General features: G+C 47.4%; 1 protein-coding gene across 4 annotated transcripts in view; it reads right to left on the minus strand.

Moving 5' to 3' along the window:
- MADCAM1 (mucosal vascular addressin cell adhesion molecule 1) overlaps window positions 1-22883 on the minus strand; it is a 30779-nt gene that overhangs the window by 3099 nt on the left and 4797 nt on the right. Inside the window, exons 1-4 of one of the 4 annotated variants that reach the window (XM_053303629.1) lie at window positions 15803-15984; window positions 9889-10158; window positions 7507-7824; window positions 5151-5837 (exon numbers count right to left, since the gene is read on the minus strand). In XM_053303629.1, the coding sequence (XP_053159604.1) occupies window positions 5151-5837; window positions 7507-7824; window positions 9889-10158; window positions 15803-15854 (1327 nt within the window). In that variant the 5' untranslated portion in view covers window positions 15855-15984. Of the gene's footprint in view, window positions 1-5150; window positions 5838-7506; window positions 7825-9888; window positions 10159-14125; window positions 14265-15802; window positions 15985-22883 lie in introns of those variants that run through there. The other 3 variants (XM_053303631.1, XM_053303633.1, XM_053303630.1) reach the window with 3 other exon arrangements.

Below are 22883 nucleotides of genomic sequence, written 5' to 3' on the forward strand. Positions count from 1 at the left end.
CGGGTCTCACAGCAATAAACCAAGCACAGAAAATGAGTTTCCAGACCCTCTGGGACAGGGATGTGCTTGCTGGACAATCAGTACTTTACTGTTCTGGGATCTGAAAAGGCAGGAAACGCAAGTCTTGATTCTGCCTTGCTCTACCCATAACCCAATGGATCCTGCACTAGTGCTGCCCCCTCCAAATTCCATCCTGTCTCCTGCTCAAATCCTATGACTACCTTGGCATCTATTTATATACCCCTTTTCAGTGGTGCTCTTAGCCCTGGACTTTGGGGCCAAAGGCCCCTTGCCCCTTCCCCCAATCTTCTTTAGTCTGTCCTGTGTGGTGTGGTCACCAGGGGTGGATTAATGGATAGGCAAAGTAGGCAGTTGCCTATGGTGGCAAAATTTGAGGGGCGGCAAATTTTGCCACACCTCTGTGGGGGTGGCGGCAGCAGTGCAGCAGCTGTGGGAAAGGGGAAAGTTCCCCCTTTTGCCTGTTAAAAAATGCGACTGCGCCTGGGATGGGGGCGGTGAGAACTCCTTCCTGCCTCCCAAATGACTGCATGGGGCCTTTTTCTGCATGCATGCGGGTGCAGAGAGGCCCCAAATGGGCTGCAGACTGGCCCATGCAGTCATTTGGGAGGCAGGAGGGGAGCTGGAAGAGGCTCTTGCTGCTCTCGTCACCCCCATCCCGCCATGCAGCAAGGTTTTTTTTAAAGGTAATAGGGGGGACGTTCCCCTCGCCCCCTCTGGCCAGCACTGCGCCAGGTGGCCGGGTGTGATTATGACCTGTTCTGGGTGCTTTAGAGATGGGGTGGGGGGATTGAGGCAAGAAATATGTGGGATGGGAATATATTTGCATAAATAGACCTGTTCTATATGCTTACATTCTTGTGAGTTCAGTTGCTGTTTGTGCCCTCAAGAACCCACGTGTTAAAAATACTGTGTGTGTCATGGTGTGTGTGTGTGTGTGTGTGTGTGTGTGTGTATAGGCGGATGATGCTTAACTTGTGGGGGGGGGTGGCGGGGTGGCAGAGAGGCTTCCAAAGGCCTTTAGGTTCAGGCTCCAAAATTACCTCCGTGCACCTCCTCTCCCCGTTTTCAACAAAAGTTCTCAAAGCAGTTTACACAGAACAACAAACGACTCACAAAGTCACGACCAAATCTGTCACTACCAGTCTGTGTAGACAACACTGAGCTAGATGGACCAATGGACTGACCGGGTATATGGCAGCTTCCTATGTTCCTAAGTTGGTCCCCCGTCCCAAAAGGCTGACATCTGAAAAGAAACATCAGGCAGATACTAACAACCACCACTAGAGGGATGCTGTGCTGGGGATGGAGACGGCCCGTTGCTCTCCTGCTGTGGGCAAGTAAATATAGGCGAATCGCACTACTTTAATGGCAGTCCTGGAAGGGAGGTATAATGAAAGACCTTATGCTGAGAGGTTTTGTTCCTGTTACCGTGGGAGTATAGAAACAACAGCACATGTACTGCTGTATTGTAATTTTTATAGGGACATTTGGGATGGTTATTGGTTACCCCTCATAAAAGAATTCCCAGGGCATTCAGGTACTTTTTATCTTAATTTGTTTTTAGCTGATAAATCTGATGAAAATTTATTTAAATGTAGCCAAGTTTTGCTCAATAGCTGGGAAAGTTTGTTGGAAGCTGGTAGCTTCTGCAGCTTAATATAATAGTGGCGTTATTATTGGTTACAACTTTAATTGAATTGTGGATTTAAAGTGATTTTTTGCCCCTTTTGTTTTTCTTTACTGGGATTTTGTATAATTTTGTTTTAGTTCTGATTTTCTGTATTCTGGACAATGATTGAAATAAACGCTTCATTCATTCACAACTTGGAAATGTGCCTCTTTGTTCGCTCCTCCAGTTTCTGCCCAAATCCTGGCTGTGCTTGCTCTGCTGCTGACTCACCCAAGGGCCCAGTTATCTTTGCGACCCAAAGGCTCATAATTCTACACAGACACAGAGAATTGTAGCACTGAAAGGGACCTTAGAGGTCTTCCAGTCCACCCCCCTGGAGCCTTCCCAGACAGCGGGCTGTGCCATGGGTTTTCTGCGAGGCTTTACTGCAAGTTCAAAGTCCCGCCCGCTGCCCACCCCCCGCAAAAAAAAGAAAAAGATGCAATAAGTGGATTTATTTTTTTTTAAAAAAAAAATCCGGATTAAATTGGGCAACACTCCAATGCAGGATAAAACCCCCAAATTGTGTGTGAAGTGCTCCCTGATAGTTTGCAGGGCCCTTGGGGTAAATCTGGCCGAAATGTGAATACACCCCCTTCATTTTGGAGGAGATGTGAGCTAAATGCTGAGTGTGAAAAACTTCCTGCTCAGTGCAGGGAACCACGGGAAGGATACTAGAGCACTGAGGAAAGCATGCAAGACACTAAATATTAAGGCGGAATGACTTAGGAGCATTGTGCCTAATTTGGTGTTCTGGGAGGAGAGCTGGTCTGGTGGTAGCAAGCATGACTTGTCCCCTTAGCTAAGCAGGGTCCACCCTGGTTGCATATGAATGAGCACTGTAAGATATTCCCCTTTGGGGATGGAGTCGCTCTGGGGAGAGCATCTAGGTTCCAAGTTCTCTCCCTGGCAGCATCTCCAGAGATTCCTGCCCGCAACCTTGGAGAAGCCACTGCCAGTCTGTGAAGACAATATTGAGCTAAATAGACCAATGGTCTGACTCAGTATTTGGCAGCTTCCTATGTTCCTATGAGGACATTTGGCTGCACAGATTTTTATACACTACTTTTTTGTTATTAACAGTTTATTCCAATGAAATGGCATAAACAAGCAATGTATGCATTAATTTTGGCCTCACTTAACACATTCCCTGTTTCAAACCCAGAATCCACAACCACCCTCCCTGCCATATAAAAACAGCTGTATCCAGAGCATTGATGGAAACAGACATCATTACAGTGTTTTATAAGTATCTGTCTGTCTCCTTCAAACATGGTCTGCGGACAGCACTACAGAATCTAGGTTCAGTAATCAAACCCTGGAAGGGGAAGGAGGAGAGCCCTAACTGAGCAAAGAGGCACCTTTTAAAAGTGGCGATTCTCTTCATTGAGCAGCGGGAGAGCAATTGGCCCTATCCATCCCCAGCACAACATCCCTCCAGTGGCTGTTGCTGGTGTCTGTCTTATCTCTCCTTTTTAGATTGTGAGCCCTTTGGGGACAGGCACCCATTTTATTTATATCTGTGTAAACCACTTTGGGAACTTTTGTTGAAAAGCGGTATATAAATATTAATTGTATTCATATATCTGCTTACTGTATCTCAGAAAAAGATATCATAGAACTGGAAAGGTGCAGAAGAAGGCAACCAAGGTTATCAAGGGGGTCTAGGGCACCTTCCTTATAAGACAAAGCTACAAGATGTGGGCATTTCAAAAAAGCGACGAAGGGAAGACAAGATAGCAGTCTATAAATTCGTGCATGGTGTGGAGAGAGTGGAGAGAGAGAATATCTTCTTCTTCTCTCACAACTTGAGAACCAGGAGTCATCCCATGAAACTGATTGCCAGACAAAAGGACTGACCAAAAGGAAGCCCTTTTTCACACAGTGCATAATTATTCTATGGAATTCTCTGCCACGGGATGTGGTGATGGCCACTAGCTTGGATAGCTTTAAGAACATAAGAACATAACAACAGCCCTGCTGGATCAGGCCCAAGGTCCATCTAGTCCAGCATCCTGTGGCCCACCAGATGCCACTGGAAGCCACAGGCAGGAGTTGAAAGGGGCATGCCTTCTCTCCTGCTGTGACTCCCCTGCAACTGGTACTCAGAGGCATCCTGCCTTTGAGGCTGGAGGTGGCCTGTAGCCCTCTGACTAGTAGCCGATGATAGATGTGTCTTCCGTGAATTTGTCTTAAGTCCCTTTTAAAGCCATCCAAGCTGGTGGCCATCATCACATCCTGCGGCAGAGAATTCCATAGATTAATTATGTGCTGTGTCAAAAAGTAAACGGGGCTTAGATAAATTCATGGAGGACAGGTCTATTGATGGCAACTAGCCAGTGTGGTGTAGTGGTTAGAGTGCTGGACTAGGACCGGGCAGACCCAAGTTCAAATCCCCATTCAGCCATGAGACTTGCTGGGTGACTCTGGGCCAGTCACTTCTCTCTCAGCCTAACCTACTTCACAGGGTTGTTGTAAGGAAAAACTTACGCATGTACACTGCTCTGGGCTCCTTGGAGGAAGAGCGGGATATAAAATGTAAATTAATAATAATAATAATAATTGACATAGCAATACCAGGGGATAGCAGAATAGAAGAAAAAGAAATAGAAAAAATCACCAAATACAAAGATCTACAAATTGAAATTGAAAGGCTGTGGCAGAAAAAGACCAAAATAATCCCAGTGGTAATTGGCGCCCTGGGTGCAGTTCCCAAAGACCTTGAAGAGCACCTCAACACTATAGGGGCCACAGAAATCACCAGCAGCCAATTACAAAAAGCAGCTTTACTGGGAATAGCCTATATTCTGCGACGATATCTACAACCATTAACAATAAAATTCTGGCATCCCAGGTCCTTGGGAAGGACTCGATGTCTGGATAAAACAAACCAGTCAATAACACCTGTCTGACTGTGTAAACAAGAAATAATAATAATAATAGTCTTGATGGCTATAGACTACTTCCAGGCTTAGAGGCAGGATGCCTCTGAATTACCAGGAAGTTTTATGCACAGCAGTTTTACCGTGAGGTTTTTGCTTTTAGCTCGCATCTCCTCCGGAATGGAAGGTGCAAGTACACATATCAGCCAGATTTCCCCCTGAAGTCCCTGCGAGTTATCGGGGAGAGGACCACGCATGCAATTCGGGTTCCCCACTGTGCCTGAGTGTGGTCCGATCCATCTCTGGAGTAAAAAACTCCACTATTTCCAGCGGTTTTTTGAGACAGCTTTGAGTTTGCAGTAAAGCCTCCCGGTAAACCCGCGGTAAAATCTGCCGTGCCTAAAACCTCCAGTTGCAGGGGAGAAACCGTGGGAGAAGGGGCATACCCTCAGCTCTTGCCTGCGGGCTTCACAGAGGCATCTGGTGGGCCCGGACGGAAGAGAGGATGCTGTAGCAGAGGGACCTGATCCAGCAGGGCTCTGCTTATGCATTTATAACCACGGAAACTCCCAATTTACCAGCAGACACGGCGACACGTAAACTCGCCATCCGGGTCTGGCCGCCCACGGTGACACACCGGTAGTCTCCCTGGTGTTCCAAGCTGACGCTCTCCACCGCCAATGTGGATTGGCCCTTGGCTTCCTCCTGACGGTACTGCGACTGATCCACGGGGGTCTGCACCCACCGGATCCGGACGTCGCCGCCACACTCTGCCACGTGGCACGTGATGCGGAGGGGCCCCCCCGTCACCCCTTGCCGAGGGACAGGGGTGATCACCGGGCGGCAGGGGTCTCCTTCCGTGGCGGAAGGGAAGCCCTCCGTAGGAACGGGATCTGTGTCAGGTTGCTGGCTTGTCAAGAGAGAGGCGGGCCAAGTGGCCGTGAGTGTGGCGGCAGCCTCTGTGGCCGGAGGCAACGTGGCCGTGGCCGTGGTGGTGGCCAGCTTGGTGGTGGCAGATTCCTGAGATATCGTCACCACGTCTCCGACAACCGTTGGGGAAGGGGATGAGGCAGCTGTATTCGTAACTGCTGGGGCCACGACTGTGGGGTTCTGGGTGGAACGGAGAGGCTGGAAGCTACTGGTGGTTGCCGCATTTGGAGATTCCGAGACCATGGTGGTGGGTAGTTCTGGAGTAGCCCCGGGGCTTGTTCTGGTTGCCACTAGGGTAGAAGCCGTCTCTGTAGTCCTGGCCGCCGTCGGTGCTGCTGTGAACAAAACGTTTTGTCCCGTCATTTAAAAGTTTTCTCCGGAGAGCCTCAAGCTTTCTCCAGTAGGTTAATCAACTTTAGTTTAGTTGATTAACCAGTATGCATCTAGTTTTTTCGCTGAGCAATTTAAGGGTGGCATCTCTATGCTTTAACAGCCTAAGAGGCAATGAGGTGTCCGAGCAAGGCCTTCTCTCAAGCTCTGCTCCTGAGGCCGAGGCCCTGACTTTGGTGCCTCTAGGATCGGGGCCTCCATTGATGTACCAGAAAGGGTGGACCTGAAAGGGCCAGGCATAAGAAGCCTCGGTCACTGCCCAACTTCTTCACCCCTTGCCTCACCTGCCTTGTGAGGGGGCTGTAGCAGAGATTTTGCTTTGCATTCAGGAGGCCTGAAGTTCAATCCCTGCCAGCCCTTCTAAGCAGGGCTGGGAGAGACTCCCGCCTGCAAGCCCCAGAGAGCTGCTGCCAGTCAGGGTAGGCAATACTGAGCTAGACGGACCGAGGGTCTGACTCAGTAGAAGGCAGCTTCCTATGGATCTAGTTTGCCATTTACTACGTCAATTTCTTGCTTTTTTGAACTTTTAAAATAAACTGCACTTGCTTTGTAACAAACAGGAACGATTTCTCCATGTGATGCCATATACTGAGTCAGACCATTGGTCCATCTAGCGCAGTATTGTTTTCACAGACTGGCAGCGGCTTTTCCAAGGTTGCAGGCAGGAGTCTCTGTCCCCCATTTCTTGGAGATGCTGCCAGGGAGGGAACTTGGAACCTTCTGCTCTTCCCAGAATGGCTCCATCCCCTGAGGGGAATATCTTACAGTGCTCACACTTTTAGTCTCCCACACAAATGCAAACCAGGGTGGACCCTGATTAGCAAAGAGGACAATTCATGCTTGCTACCACAAGACCAGCTCTCCTCTCCTAAAACATAGGAAGCTGCCATATACTGAGTCAGACCATTGGTCCATCTAGCCCAGTATTGCCTACCCAGACTGGCAGCAGCTTCTCCAAGGTCGCAGGCAGGCATCTCTCTCAGCCCGATCTTGGAGATGCTGCCAGGGAGGGAACTTGAAACCTAGATGCTCTTCCCAGAGTAGCTCCATCCCCTGAGGGGCATCTCTTACAGTGCTCACACATCAAGTCTCCCATTCATATTCAGAAGGTCCCAGGTTCAATCCCCAACATTTCCAGATAGGGTAGGGAAAGACCCATGCCTAAGACCCCGGCGGGGAGCGGCTGCCGGTCAGTGTAGGCAATACTGAGCTCAATGATCCGAGGGTCTGCCTCAGTAGCAGACAGTGCCCCTTGTTCTTCAGTGCTTTGTCTGCAGAAGGTCCCAGGTCCAGCCCCCAGCATCTCCAGGTAGGTTGGCAAAAGAGCCCCGAAGAGCGGCTGCCAGTCCGAGTAGACAACACTGAGCCAGGGTCTGACTCAGCAGGCAGCCGTTCCCTACGCCCCTCAGGAGCACCCAGAGCTCAATGGTTTGAGTGCAGAAGTCCCCAGATTCAAACCCAGGCATCTCCAGTTAAAATCCTCTCAGGCCGCAGGGCTGGGACAACCTGCTCTGGGCGAGACCCGAAGAAGCTGCTGCCAGTCAGAGCAGACACTGCTGGGCTCGAGGGGACACTGGAGGCCACTTAACATGTCGGCTGCTGTCCTGAGCTTACCTGGGGCGCTCACCACGGCCTGGCTGGTTAGGGAGATCATCTTTGGTCCGAGTTCTAGTTCCGCCTCACACCTGTAGGCGGCACCTGGCTCAGCCGCCGGGACCTCCAGTTCAGAGCGATAATTGAACAGCCACCAGTCGGGTCCCTCGACGTCGTCCACCTTCGTCTCGGAGCCCTGCAGCCTCTCGTCTCCCCGGAACCAGCTCAGTGTGAGGGAGCCGGACGGATACACGTCGCTCAGCGAACAGGAGAGACGGGCCCGCTGCCCGGCCACCAGGACCTTGGGCTTGGACTCCACGTGCAGAGTGTCTGGGAGAGCTGAGAAAAGAGGCCGGGTAAGGATTTCGGAAGAGCCCCCCAGGATCAGGCTAAAGGCCTACCGCAGGGCTTGGCCACTTCGGCCCTCCACCTGTTCGGGGACCCCGGCTTCCATCATCCCTGACTATTGGCCACTGCGTCTGGAAGTAACGGAAGCCGTAACTCAACAGCATCCTTGCTTCCCACAGTGGCCAATCGGATGCCTCCAGGAAGTCCACAAGTGGGGCAGAGAGAAAACCGCCCTCCCTTGCTTTTGCCCTCTCCCAGAAATCGGTGTCCAGAGGTACACTGCATCGGAATATGGAGGCTCTGTTTTGCAAATAAGAATTGAGAACCGCCCTGCTTAGGGTTGCCATATTCAACCCTAATAGGGCAACCCTAAGCAACTCTAAACCTAATAATGATAATAATAATAATAATATCCCAAATCTGGGTGGCCTAATTTGCATATTATGCAAATGGCGTGACAACTAGTTTGCATTTTTTTAATTTGACAGATCTGTATACTTCCCCCTCCTTCTCTGCCCTCCCATGTGATCGGATCTGGAGTAAAATCCAGGCAATCTGGGCAGAGCATTTGAAATCCTTGCAAATCCGGGTGGAGTTTAGCAGCCGTGTGAAGGAGACAAAATCTGGCGGGGGTACCCTTAATTCCGGGGGGCATGGCAAGGCTAGCTCTGCTGGTTGTGACAAAAAAAGTCCATTTTGTACAGCCCCCTACCCTTGTACATGGAGGTTCAACAGATGCTTTCAAAAGATGCTTTCAGGAAGCTACAGCCAGAGCCGTGCGTTTGGGGTGGTAGACAAACACGATAAACATAAAACATACAAACAGATAGATAAATTTTTAAATAAGGTCCGGCAAAGTCCTTACACCAGTGGTTCCCAAACTGGGTTCCTCCAGATGTTGCTCAACAACAACTTCCCAACCACAATACATTGTAGCTGGGGATGCTGGCAGTTGTAGTTCAGCAACATCTGGAGGCACCCAGGTTGGGAAACATCGCTTTACACTGTATTAAAAAGGGTTAATGAATTTGTTATTTAATCGGGCAATGCAGAAGACAGGCAGCATTTCGAAACCTTAAACGCACGAGCACCAGTATTAACAATCTTAATGCTATCCACCTTAAGTGGAGCAGCAGGGAAATGCTTGACTAACAAGCAAAAGGTTGCCGGTTCGAATCCCCACTGGTACTATATCGGGCAACAGCAATATATTTTATTTTTATTTATTCTACATGTTTTTATACATATTTTTATATAGGCATCATCAAATACTGTGCGGGAGGAGCCAATGGCAAACCCCTCCTGCATTCCACCAAAGAAAACTACAGGGCTCTGTGGGTGCCAGGAGTCAAAGTCGACTCAATGACACACTTTAGCTTTAACAGTGATGATAAGAAAATACCTTTTAAACTCCTTTAACTGGCAAAGTTTTAGTTGTTTTATTCCATTCCAAGAGTGTGCATCGACTCAGGAGTAAGGCCCACTATGTTCAGTGGGCCTTACTCTCAGGTAAGTATGCACAGGATCACAGCCTAAGTCACCTTTCAAAGGAACCTGTCCTCAAGGTGGCTTCTCAAAAAGCAGAAATAGTTCCTTATGAAGGATAATAGGACTTTTCCTCCTCCCGAAGGCGAGGACGGAATCTGGACAGGGTGGGCTCCTCCTATCCAGATGGGACTTGACAGATGGGCATACTCCCAGCCATCGGACACATGGTCAAGTATCGGGAGTGTGCCCAGCTCCTGAATAAGGCAAGAGAAGCCTTCTACTCTTATAAGGATGATGAGGACAGCCCTCTGGTCTGTATCTTTTTCACCTGGTCTGTATCTTTTTCAATGGCCTCCAGCCATTGGCAGAGCTGCTGTGATGTCACGGAATGTTATTTGCCACCATTCTAACCACTTGGCCGAGGAAGCCGTCAGCCATAGAACGTGCACAAGCAGTGCTGCTTCCACGAGAACAGCAAATGGGCTGATTCTTAAATTGCAGAAGGCACATGCAAGCGCGCATGCGTAAGCGCGCGCGCACACACACACATTTTGTCACTCAACTTACAATAGACTTTTAATTCAACTTTCTTTTGGATAATCTTTGAATGGCATTGACCAATGCACAATTTCATGCCTTCCATGCTCGGTAGTGCATTGGTCACAGTCAGGATGCTGTACGTCCCCTCGGAAATCATATTCCCCAAGTCGGTGTCAAGGCCCTGCCATTCTACCTTCCCCCCCGGGCAGTCCATGGAGCAGTTCAGCTGGATAGAGCCTCCGTGTTCCACCACCGGCTCCTGAGGGTGGATGGTCAGCATGGATTTTCTGGGCAGACCTGCTTGGAGAAGAAAAGAGATCTTAAGCATGTGGGATTGTTTGCTGGGTAAAGGGAATCAGATGGGGCCCGCTTGAAACTAAGCCTGAACAGTTTGGGTCCAGGGTACTTAGGGGCGCCCCTCCATTGTCATGAACCCTGCCACCTATTACAATCATCTAGGGAGGTCTGGTTAGGGTTGCCACCGGCTTGTCTGGTGGCAACTCAGGGCTGGGCCTTCTCTGTGGCTGCCCCAGGGCTCGCTGTCGAAACAAGAGCTTCTCCATCTCCGGACACACCAGGGGCATAGCAAGGTTGGAGTGGGTCCAGAGACAAGATTTTAGACAAGATGGTGGTAACAAAAAGCATAGTAATATATCTATATCTCTATATATCTCCTATGTGCCACAATAGAACATCATCCTAAATTATTTTTTAAAAGGTTTTGTAAATTGTGGACGATGCAAGTCATTGAATGGTACTAGAGAAAGACGTGCTGTTCTGGTAGCTCCAGGTCTTAACACTCACATCAGTTCCTGAGGATGAACACAACTGAAGGAAGCCCGGGCAGGTGAGCTGCTGGGGGAGTCAGTCATGTGACTTGCCTCGGGGTGGGCTCTCAGACAACTGTCTCCCCTTGCCCTATTATACCTACGCCCCTGAGACACACCTATTTTCTCAGGCTTTTAATTAAAACTAATAAAAAACTAATTTCAAACTTTTTAATTATTTTACACTGTGAAATTGTTTTTATTGTTTTATTCTGTGAATTGTTATTAATCATTTTTATTCTGTGAAAGTTGTTTATTTAATTTAATATTGTAACGGATTATGTACACCGCCTCTATATCTATATCTATATCTATATCTATATCTATATCTATATCTATATCTATATCTATATCTATATCTATATCTATATCTATATCTATATCTATCTAACAGGCGGTATATAAATGTGGTAGATAGATAGATAGATAGATAGATAGATAGATAGATAGATAGACAGACATTGAGTTAAATTCATTCTACAGAGGAAAATAGGGAGCTGCTTCCTACTGAGTCAAACTCTCAGTCTTTCTAGCTTGGTATTGTATACTCTGACCGGCAGCAGCTCTCCAGGGTTTCAGACAAGGATCTTGCTCAGCCTTACCCTGAGACCTTCTGCTCACAAAGTAAGCACTTTTCCCACTAAGCTATCGATGTTAGTGAACATGTGAAGCTGCCTTCTACTCTGACTGGCAGCAGCTCCCCAGCCCCGCCCCCCAGCCTACCTGGTGATGCAACCAGGGAGTGAACCTGCTATCTTCTGCATGCAAAGCAGATGCTCTACCACTCAGCTATGGAGTTGCCTCTAAATATATGAAGCTGCCACTTGAGCAGTCAGTCCCTCTAGCTCCATATTGCCTGCACTGACTGGCAGCAGCTTCACAGAGTTTCAGGCAGGGTCTTTCCCAGCCCTACTGGAGAGGCTGCCTGGGATTGAACCTGGGACCTCCTGCATGCTAAGCAGGCGTTCTACCACTGAGCTACTGCCCAATTAAAAAATGAATGTGGCACAAAAAGGTAGGGAATGAACGGCCATAAAGGCGTGGAGGCATCCATTTTCAGAGCCCCTGATCACAGCATGGGGATTTATTTTGGGGGGTCAAATCTCATTCCCTTTACACAACTGAAAATACTGATCTCATGAACTCCAATTACAATGCACCAGCCTCAAGGGCTATTATGGAGGAGAGCTGGTCTTGTGGTAGCAAGCATGACTTGTCCCCTTAGCTAAGCAGGGTCTGCCCTGGTTGCACATTAATGGGAGACTTGATGTGTGAGCACTGGAAGAGATTCCCCTCAGGGGATGAAGCCACTCTGGGAAGAGCAGAAGGTCCCAAGTTCCCTCCCTGGCAGCATCTCCAAGATAGGGCTGAGAGAGATTCCTGCCTGCAGCCTTGGAGAAGCCGCTGCCAGTTTGGGTAGACAATACTGAGCTAGATGGACCAAGAGTCTAACTCAGTATATGGCAGCTTCCTATGTTTCTATCACCTTGCAAATCTTCAGAACCAAAGTTTGGAACATTCTACTATTCTACTGCTGAGTATTCTACTGCTGTAATTTCTGCTTGCTGTCCAGAGATCTCCCAGAAGCAGAACCTCATCCTGGCAAGATGCTCATCCCCACCCAGAGGCGTAACTAGGGAAAAAGGCACCCAGGGCAAGCACTGAAATTGTGCCCCCCCCCATACATCTGACTGTCACGTAATCTACTCTTCCACCAGTGTCTGCCTATGCTCACATTCTGCCTGGTACAGAAAGTGATCCTCTATAAACACAAACTCAGCTATCTGGCCTCAAGCCACACCCCTGTGATTAGGGTATTACAAAATATCTGTGTATTCAGGAGGCCATGCAATTTTGAAGGTACACCATAAATTCAAATATTAATTTATCTGAAAGTTATGCTTGTTAATCTGTTTGAGCAACAATTAGAAGCCACTGTTGCTAAAAGAGATTTGAATGTGTTTTTATTTTAACTTTTTATATTATTCATTAGATAGCACTCTACGTGTAGGTATTTCTTCATAGTAGTCACTTAGTGCTTCCTCCATTTGTATGCCTTTCACTAAGTGACAGTGTAATGAGAAAAGCTACAGTAAGTGAAAGTAGGAGGCAGGTATAGGAGTAGTATTGGGAGTCATTGTAAATTCTTCTTGGAGAAGGCGCTGCCAGTCTGTGAAGACAATAGTGAGCTAGATAGACCAATGGTCTGACTCAGTATATGGCAGCTTCCTATGTTCCTATGTTCTTTTTAAGTAGCCAGATATCTGGATGACAGCAGTATTCCATTAAATTTCATGGCAATTACTGTCTTTAATAAACACAGTGTTGGTAGCACTAAATCCCCACTCACTGCCATACAATCACTCCAAAGAGTAACCCTGTACTCTTTATGAATACTTCAGCCTGTGTTTAAAGCAACAAAATCACTTTCTGGGAAAATGCACCTAGCAGCAATCAGTACACATCATATTAAAACCAAGATATACTGAGCAGCACCTTCATAATTTTTAGTGACACATTTTGGGTTATAGTGGATAGATTGCAGGTTTGTATGCGTATTAACTTGTGCCAGTTATGGCTAAAGAACAATCTTAAAGCCCCACAATAACTAAACCACAAAGAGACATTTGTTAATACAGGTCACATACCACTTTGTTTCCATATGTAGTTGCTTGAATATATCAATGACAAGGACACTGATATAGTAAAATAATATGAAGCCTTATAGTAAAATGATATATTTAGCTCTTATTAACTATAGTTAATGGTGGGCTATGAACTGAAGCCCTCATAAACATTGCCGCCCACCCCCCTTACTTCACAGTCTTACCACACTCAGCTAAGCCGGTGGAATAAACTTCTATCTTCTGCCCACAGAAAGCAAGACAAATGTTATTTTTTTAATGCTTTCCAAGCATTTAAGTTCCAGAACATGCAAGCCAGTAAAGTTTGGAGTGCTCCCTCTAGATTTATTCGAGTTTCTAAGTGCTTTTACAAATCACTGGCTGAGCTTATTTTAACCATTGCTCATGAGGTCTTAGCCCTGGTGCCTGTTTTTCATGGCAAAGCTCAGCCAAGAACAAATGAAATTAAACAGAATGCCTTGGAGCATACACAGAGTGCATTTGATCTGGAACTCAAAAATGTGCAATGCTCCCTTCCTTCTGTCCTTTACGAAGCTTCTGAAAACGTATCTATTTTGCCAGGCTTTTTATTTTTTGTGTGGGGGTGGGTGGGTTGTGTTGGGTTTTTTGGTTTGTTTATGGCTGCTCCAACAAATGCAAACACGGTTCTGCAGCAGGCAGGCTCCCTGCTTCTGCCCCCTTTCCCGCCTTTTCGCAGAAGATTTGGGAATCTAGACAGCGGGGAGTGGGTAGGTTGCTCCCTCCGCCAGCCCCTTTGCGGAATACATAGGGGCGCCGCCAGGGCTCCCTTACTTACTGCTCCTGGACTGGGCTTTGCCTCCGAGCGAGCAGCTTCTCTCTCCTGCCTCCAGCTGGAGGGCTCTCAGCGTTCCCGCCGCCTTGTCTTGTCTCCCGACGTGCCCAGGCAACCCTCACTTCCGGCTTCCATGCGACTTCCCCCCCACATACAGAGTGGCTGCATTCTGCCACTCTGTATGCAGGGGGGAGTCGCATGGAAGCCGGAAGTGATGCAATAATCACTTCCGGCTTCCATGCGACTTTCCCCCACATACAGAGTGGCTGCATTCTGCCACTCTGTATGCGGGGGGGGGGGAAGTCGCATGGAAGCCGGAAGTGAGGGTTGCCTGGGCACCGCGGCGCGTTTTTTGCATTTTTAAAAATTTGGGATCGGCAGGGGTCATGGCAGCGCCCCCCACGTGACCAGCAAAGATGGCGCCGGGGGCACGTGCCCCCCCTGCCCCCCCATCGTTACACCTTTGCCCCCACCCCTACCCCTCCAAGGCCAATCATAGGGGCCAGAAGAATTAGAGCATCTGCTGAAACCTGGGCGACTTGAAAACCTTAACTGTGACAGCCAGAGAACTGGGCAGTGTGTGGCTAGGAGCATAAGCTGTGAGCCAAGAGTCGCCAACAGTGAGATCCTATTCATGCCTACTTCAAAGTAAGCCCTATGGCGTTCAATGGGGCTTACTCTCAGGTAATCACGCCTGGAATTGAAGCCTAAATCTCAGCTCATTCATAAACCTATCAAGAGGCTTTATCTGAGTCTTTCTCTCTTTTGCTCATCCTCCGCCTACAAATTCACACTTCAATATTAAATTAACATTTCCAAATGTGTTACAGTTTTCATCTGTGAAATGCCAGGAAGTGTGTCAGTCATTATGATAAGAACCCTGTAAGGTGGCATTAGCCTCATATTGCAGGGAAGGCTGAAGCAATGGGAACTGTAGCTTTCCTAAGGCTACCTAAGAAGGAGCAGTGGGGAACTGCAAGTTGCCCAAGGACACCCACAGAACAATCTTAAAGCAGGTTTACTTGAACATAAGCATTCCTGTGTTTGTCTCCAGCATCGGGCATTCAGAAGTAGACTGCCTCTGAACATGGAGGTTCTGCTTAGCTGTCACTAGGCTTCCCCCGCCCGTCAAAATGTCCACTCCTTTTATGAACATGCAAACAATACTAATACCCCGTGCTTTTCATCAGATTCAGGTGATTGGGAGAGTTTCAGTTCTGCTATATGGGAATGCCGTTACAAATACAGTTAAACATCAAGCATTGAAAATGACGTCTTTTATGTCAAAACGTTTGCTTTTAACAGAATCCTGTTGGATTACCCCCCCCACACACACACACTTTTATACACAATAAATTAGGTCTATAAAGGAGAACTATTTTGAGTTGTCATCATGCGTATTCCATTGCCACTTTACCAGCTAACACTAATACTAATGGCCGACAAGACATCTTGTCGGAATGCATCCCGCAAGTTAATCACATATCATGTAGATGTCCCACAGATGGGTCTCTGCCCCCACCCCAATTCCAGTTCCACAGCGGTGGTTGACTCTGGGGTGAAAGACAGGGAGGTGCCGTTCACAAAGGAAAAGGAGCAAACCCAATCCTTTTCTGGGGTGATATGATTTTTTTTTTTTTTAAGAACATTTTGCTCATGGAGATGGCTTAACTTACCGCAGCTGTTCCAGACCAGACTGAGCAGAAGCCCCAGACAAATGGCCACCATCCTTTTCACTGCAGGTTATCACACTGGCACAGATTTGTCCTTCTGGCTACTGGTCCTGTCACCCTTGAAATGAAAACAGCACTTTCCTTCCTTCCTTCCAGACGCCTCCAGACAGTCCCTGCTGGTGCTGATTTGTCTTCTGGCCCTCAAAAGCTGTTGCCGACACATCTTAAACCTAACCTGGGAGACACCGCCCACACCATCCACGCCCCCCCCCCGCCCCCACTCTAACCCCAGTGATAGCAAGATCACAGTCCTGGTTTTCCTCCCAAAGAGGGTGTTTTTTTTTTAAATTGGATGAAAACAAAACTTAGGAAAGGCATGTAACTCTTGAACGACCTCAGCGGAGAGGAAATCTGTTCTTTGGCAGATGTGTTATTGAAGAGAGAGAGAGAGAGATTAAACTGGGAGAGAGAGGGGCAGAGGAAGATCTAATATGGACAGGAAACTACACACACACACTTTGAATCCCTGACATCTCTAGATATGGTTGAGAAAGACACCCCTTCCAAAACCCTGGAGAACTGCTGCCAGTCAGTGTAGGCAGTCCTGATGATGAAACAAACGTCTGACTCCGTAAGTTGCAGCTCCGTATATTTAGGGGAAACTCCCTAGCTCAGTGGTAGAGCATTTGCTTGGCATGCAGAGAGTCCCTAGAGTTCAGCCCCTAAGCAACATCTCCCGATCTTGCTGGGACAGCCTCTTGCCTGAAACCCTGGAGTGCCGCTGCCAGCCAGAGCACAGTACTAAGCTAGGTGGATCTACTAGGATCTGACTTGGAAGGCAGCTTCCTATGTTTAGAGGAGATTCCACAGATGCAGAAGGCTCAATCCCCCAACATTTCAAGGTAAGGCTGGGAAAGTCCTGAGTCTGAGCCCTGATGCCTGTCAGTGCAGATAATACTGAGCTACATTAACTGGTCTGACTCAGTATTCAGGCAACTGCATATCTTTATGAAGCTGGAACTCTTTTCTTGGACAATCTGGAGACTTTCGGAGTGTCAAGTGAATATATCTTCTCTTGCTGCCCTGGGTACATGTAGATCCTTCCCAGAACTCACAGCGCTGTGCAACCTCTTCTTTCTCTAAATCTCTTGACGAAACCCTCCTGGTTCAAGAATACTTTTCAGCTTAAGCTCCTAGTCGTCGTCATCATCCCCATCCAAAGGAAATCCAAGCGTCAAACTACCTGCACACTGCACACGGATATCTGCCACCCACCAGGAACATAGGAAGCTGCTTGAATACTGAGTTAGGCCCTTGGTCCATCTAGTTCAGTATTGTCTATACTGACTGGCAGCAACTTTCCAGGGTTTCAGGCTGGAGTCTTTCTTTCCCGGGCCTACCTTGAGATCCTACCAGGGCTTGAGCCTGGGACCTTCTGCACGAAAAGTGGGGGTTCTGCAATGAGAGGGGTTTATTCACACCCCCTTGACCAATTTTCTCCCAAAACGTTGCTCCTTGACATGTCTATTCGAGGACATCACTGGCTTTACATGTAGGAGGTCTCGGTTTCCGTCCCCCCAGTTTGAAAGGGTTCTGGGGGGCAGAGCTGGGGAAGCTCTCTCTCTGTCTGGACCCACTGCGACAGAGGCTGGATAGGCACCTGGTTCCCCCCACTGGGACTAGGAGACCTCCAAAGTACCTTCCCGCACTTAACATTCTGTGATTCTGTGAATTCCAAGTGTGGAACAGCTAGCAAAGGAGATTTTTTAAAAAAAGTATTAATAGAACATAGTTTCAGTATTAATAGAGAAGTAATAATAGCATATAGGCAAGGTGTGACCTCTAACAGAGTTCCAACTGGTGGGGACTAAAGACAGGGCCTTTTCGGTTGTGGCTCCTCCACTTTGGAATGCCCTCCCGGAAGAGCTTCAACATGCTCCCTCCCCTGCTGAGCAAAGAGGCACCTTTTAGAAGTGGTGATTCTCTTTATTGAGCATGGGGAGAGCAACTGGCCCTATCCACCCCCAGCACAGCATCTCTCCAGTGGCTGTTGCTGGTTTCTGTCTTCCTTTTTTTTTTTTTTTTAGATTGTGAGCCCTTTGGGTACAGGGAGCCAGTTTATGTATTTATTTTTATTTCTCTATGTAAACCACTTTGGAACTTTTGTTGAAAAGCGGTATATAAATATTCTTCTCTGTCGTCGTCGTCGTAGTCGTAGTGTTTTAAAGAAACAACTGAAGATGCACCTTTTTAGAGAAGCTTATTTTTTAAAATATTTATTTATTTATTTATTGTTGGATTTATATACTGCCTTTCATTAAAAAAAATCCCAAGGCGGTTTACAAAAGTTAAAACACATATAATAAAAATGAGTTAAAAGTATTTAGCTAAAAATATAAAAACAAATCTGATATTAAAAAATATAATATACAAACACATAAAACTATACATGGATATGTATAGACATGTATAAACATGTATGTTTTTAATATCTCATCCTCTGCTTTTATCTAGTAGGTTTCTTAATGTTTAGCTTTTTACTGATAACTTTTAATTCCAGTTTTAAATTTGTTATTTTAACTGTGGTTTTAACCTGGTCTTAACTTTTTAACTACTCAGCTGTATGCGAAAAGGTCAGATAGTCCTATTTTCTGTATAATATCAAGGTTTGTGAGTTCTGCTCTTAGCAAAGGGCCTAAGTTCACACATTTCAGCTCAAACCTGCCCCTTCAATAAAAACAAGGTAAGGTGTGTCCAGGAAGCACATAGCCCACCACAGAAACTACATACATCTACATCAAAAGATGTTCTCCACTCAGGTACAGAAAACAAAAAACCACAATGACGTACCGTGCTGAGAAAAGGTTTGTCAACCCTCCCTAGGATGGTCTATGTTAGCACAATTCTTATTCGAAAGAAGATTCGATTCTAAGCTAAACCCTGATGAGAGAGAAAGGCAACCCCAATTAATAAGCAAGGTCATCCTCACGGCCATTTTCCATAGAGCTGGGGGGAGGCAGGACACAACCTACCTTCCCCCACATGACAGCCTCATGTGGCCAAACCACTAGCATTCCCACACAATGGCTACTATGGTGAGTGGCGTGGCAATCTGGAGGCTGGGGGAGTGAAGCCCAGACTCCAGGAATCCCAAAATGCACTGTGCGAGCAGCATGGTACATTGTGGAAACTCTAAAGGCTGGGTAGGTCCTTCTCCTGCCCTCTATTGTTAAAATGGCTGCCGGCAGCCTGGTCGTCCACACAGTCGGGGAGGAGTAGGGTAGGAGGGCACACGGATGCCCTCCTACCTCTCTTTTAGCCCAGGATGAAACCTGGATTTTGAGCCCGGAACAAAACCTTAGCCTGGTACAAAACCTGGACTACCTAACAGAGGAGCGCCTGGATTGGGAGCGATCCCAGTGGTTTTCATGACCAGCCCTATCCTGGATACTACTGCCCTACTAGGAGGAGAGCTGGTCTTGTGGTAGCAAGCATGACTTGTCCCCTTAGCTAAGCATGGTCCGCCCTGGTTACATATGAATGGGAGACTTGATGTGTGAGCACTGCAAGATATTCCCCTTCTTAGGGGATTGAGCCGCTCTGGGGAGAGCAGAAGGTTCCAAGTTCCCTCCCTGGCAGCATCTCCAAGATAGGATTGAGAGAGATTCCTGCCTGCAACCTTGGAGAAGCTGCTGCCAGTCTGTGTGGACAATACTGAGCTAGATGGACCAATGGTCTGACTCAGTATTTGGCAGCTTCCTATGTTCCTATTGTTCCCTACTGGGGTAGGGCTGTTTGTGAGAACAATCTCAGTAACTCAGGCAAAAAGGATATATGCTCAATATGCACTCAACAGAAAGATTCAACAATAAACATCCCTGTGTGGAAATGTATGTGACCCCCCCTTCCTCCAGTAACTGGTGGCACCTCCTTGAGCAGCAATAACTGCAACTCAACATTTCCTGTAACGGGTGATCAGTCTCTTCCAGCGGCTTGGAGGAATCTTGGCCCCTTCTTCCATCCAAAACTGTTTCAGCTTTGTGACATTTGAGGGCTGCCTTGCATGAACAGCTCGCTTCGAGTCTTGCTGCAACATTTCAACAGGGCTGAGGTCGGGACTTTGACTTGGCCACCCCCAAACACGAAATCCCTTCTTCTTCAGCTAATCTGTGGCAGACTGACCTGAATGTTGAGGGTCGTTGTCTCGCTGCATGACCTACTTCCGCCTTGGCTTCAGCTCACTGACAGATCGCCTGACTTTGTCCCCTAGCATTTTCTGCTATGCAGCTGAATTCATGGTTCCATCAAGGATGGCAAGCCATCCAGGTCCTGCAGCAGCAAAGCAGCCCAAACCAGTATTGTCTTCACAGACTGGCAGCAGTTTCTCCAAGGTTGCAGGCAGGAATCTCTCTCAGCCCAATCTTGGAGATGCTGCCAGGGAGGGAACTTGAAACCTAGATGCTCTTCCCAGAGCAGCTCCATCCCTTAAGGGGAATATCTTGCAGTGCTCACACATCAAGTCTCCCATTCATATGCAACCAGGGCAGACCCTGCTTAGCTAAGGGGACAAGTCATGCTTGCTACCACAAGACCAGCTCTCCTCTCTCAGACCAGACCAGACTACAACTCCCAGCATCCCCAGCCAAAGACCATTGCAGCTGAGGATGCTGGGAGTTGCAGTCAACAACATCTGGGATTCTCTGTTACAGGGAACACTGGTCAGGATCAGGCTCTAACTTTGGAAGGCAGTGTTTGGGCTTTAAATATCTCTAATACATAAAACCCAATTAAGCTAAGCACCAGGGCATTTTTCACACCCGTTTTTTTAGTTTGCATCTCCTCCGAAATGGAGGTGTCTGCTTTCAGATATCGGCCAGATTTACCCCGAAGTCCCTGCAAGCTATCGGGGAGCACTTCTCACACATGATTCAGGTTTTTCATTGCGTTTTAGAGTATAACATAAAGGTAAAGTGTGCTGTCAAGTCGATTTTGACTCCTGGTGCCCACAGAGTCCTGTGGTTTCCTTTTGGTAGAATACAGGAGGGGTTTGCCATTGCCTCCTCACGCGCAATGTGAGATGATGCCTTTCAGCATCTTCCTATATCACTGCTGCCCGATTTAGGTCTGGGGAACATACCATCAGGGATTTGAACCGGCAACCTTCTGCTTGTTAGTCAAGCATTTCCCCTCTGCGCCACTTAAGGTGTAGCCCAATTTATATTGGCATTTAAAAAAAAATCAACTTTTTGTGTAGCTTTTTTGGGGCAACTTCAAACTTACAGTAAATAGGGTTGCCATGTTCTGGGTAAATAGGGTTGCCAAATCCAGGTGCCTAAGTTGCATATTATGTAAATTGGCTGGAAAATAATTGTGAGGCAAGGAAGGGAACACCATTGCCAGATTATTGGAGCACCAGCAGGGCGGCAGACTAGCACTTGGTAGGGTTGCAATGAAGGCCTTGCAACCTTCATTGCCGTGACGTGTCTACACCTACTAAGATTAGTATCGTTCGGACCTTGGTTTTCCCCGTGACACTCTATGGATGTGAAAGCTGGACTTTGAAGAAGCAAGATAGAAAAGGTATTGACGCTTTTGAACTTTGGTGCTGGAGAAGACTTTAGAGGAGACCATGGACAGCCAGGAAAACAAACAAATGGATCCTAGAACAAATCAATCCAGAATTTTCACTCGAGGCACAAATGACCAGGCTCAACCTATCATACTTCGGACACGTTATGTGAAGACCCAGCTCCCTTGAGAAGTCCATCATGCTGGGGAAAGTTGAAGGAAAGAGAAGAAGAGGACGACCAGCAGCAAGGTGGATGGACTCAATTAGGACAGCAATGAATGCACCACGGAGAGACCTTCAAGGCCAAGTTGGAGACAGATCATCCTGGAGAGAATCTATCTATGTGGCTGCTAAGAGTAAACACTGACTTGACGGCATTTAATCAATCAATCAATCAATCAATCAATCGCTAAGAGTTGATAGATTCAACTGCCCTGAGCCTTTTGGAAAGGTGGTATAAAATTTGTTTAATAATAATAATTTAAAAAAAGAGTCGACTCTGACTTGGCAGCATTTAATCAATCAATCAATCAATCAATCAATCAATCAGCAGGGCAGCAAGATCCCCCCCCCCGCTGTTGCCATCGTTACAGCTCTTAGGGACCGGTCTGATTCTTGCAAGCTTTGCAGGGAAAACCTCTCCTCACAGTCTTTTCAGAAAGCAAGAGGAGGCTGCCGGCCAGCTGCCCCCCTCCCTCACTTTCAATTATTGTGGCGGGGGGGGGTCATTTTGAGAGAGGGCTGGACCTCACCGGAGGCATGGGGTAAGGCAACATTTTGAGCCTAGCCTCAGGTGCCACAATCCTGTGGAGGGCCCACCCCGATGATGTTACCTTCTTAATTTTGTTCCCACTTTGGGCGGTGTTCACCTGAAGCACAGAAACGGTTGAGAGAAAAGAGAGAGTTAAGAGTTGTCCGGCCCAAAGCCATCCTCCTCGGGTTTCCCTTCCCCGTGCCAAATTTGCTCCGTACCACCTTGTCCCAGGCAACGTGCAAGCAACAAGCAGCTCCAAAAATGCTTGCTCAAGAAGGTTCAGAAACCAAGGCATTCCCTCAGACAAATTGCAGAGGGATATCTTCCTCCCCCTGCACCCCCCGCCGCCAACAGACATTGCAAAAGCATTTTGGAGCATGTTAATGATCACTCTAGGCAACAACAACCAGAGATTGAAAACAAGTTTTGAAACAACGGCGTAAGGGGAAATGCAATCGAGGAAAGTCTTGTCAGTTTCACCAAGCTTTATTTATTCACAGTTCCAGCAATGAAATTGACCAAGCCAGGGGAAGTGTATTTTGCTATACAAACCAACCAGAGACTTTATTTATTTATTTATTTATTTACTTTATTTATTTATTTATTTATTTATTTATTTGATTTATATACCGCCCTTCCAAAATGGCTCAGGGCTGTTTACAATTAACGCCTCTCTCACACAAACTGTCTTCAGATCTATGGTCTGTCTCCAGCATGGGATGGAGCCGCTCTGGGAAGAGCAGAAGGTTCCAAGTTCCCTC

The sequence above is a fragment of the Hemicordylus capensis genome, chromosome 2 (assembly GCF_027244095.1).
Source record: "Hemicordylus capensis ecotype Gifberg chromosome 2, rHemCap1.1.pri, whole genome shotgun sequence".
Taxonomy (NCBI): Eukaryota; Metazoa; Chordata; class Lepidosauria; order Squamata; family Cordylidae; genus Hemicordylus; species Hemicordylus capensis.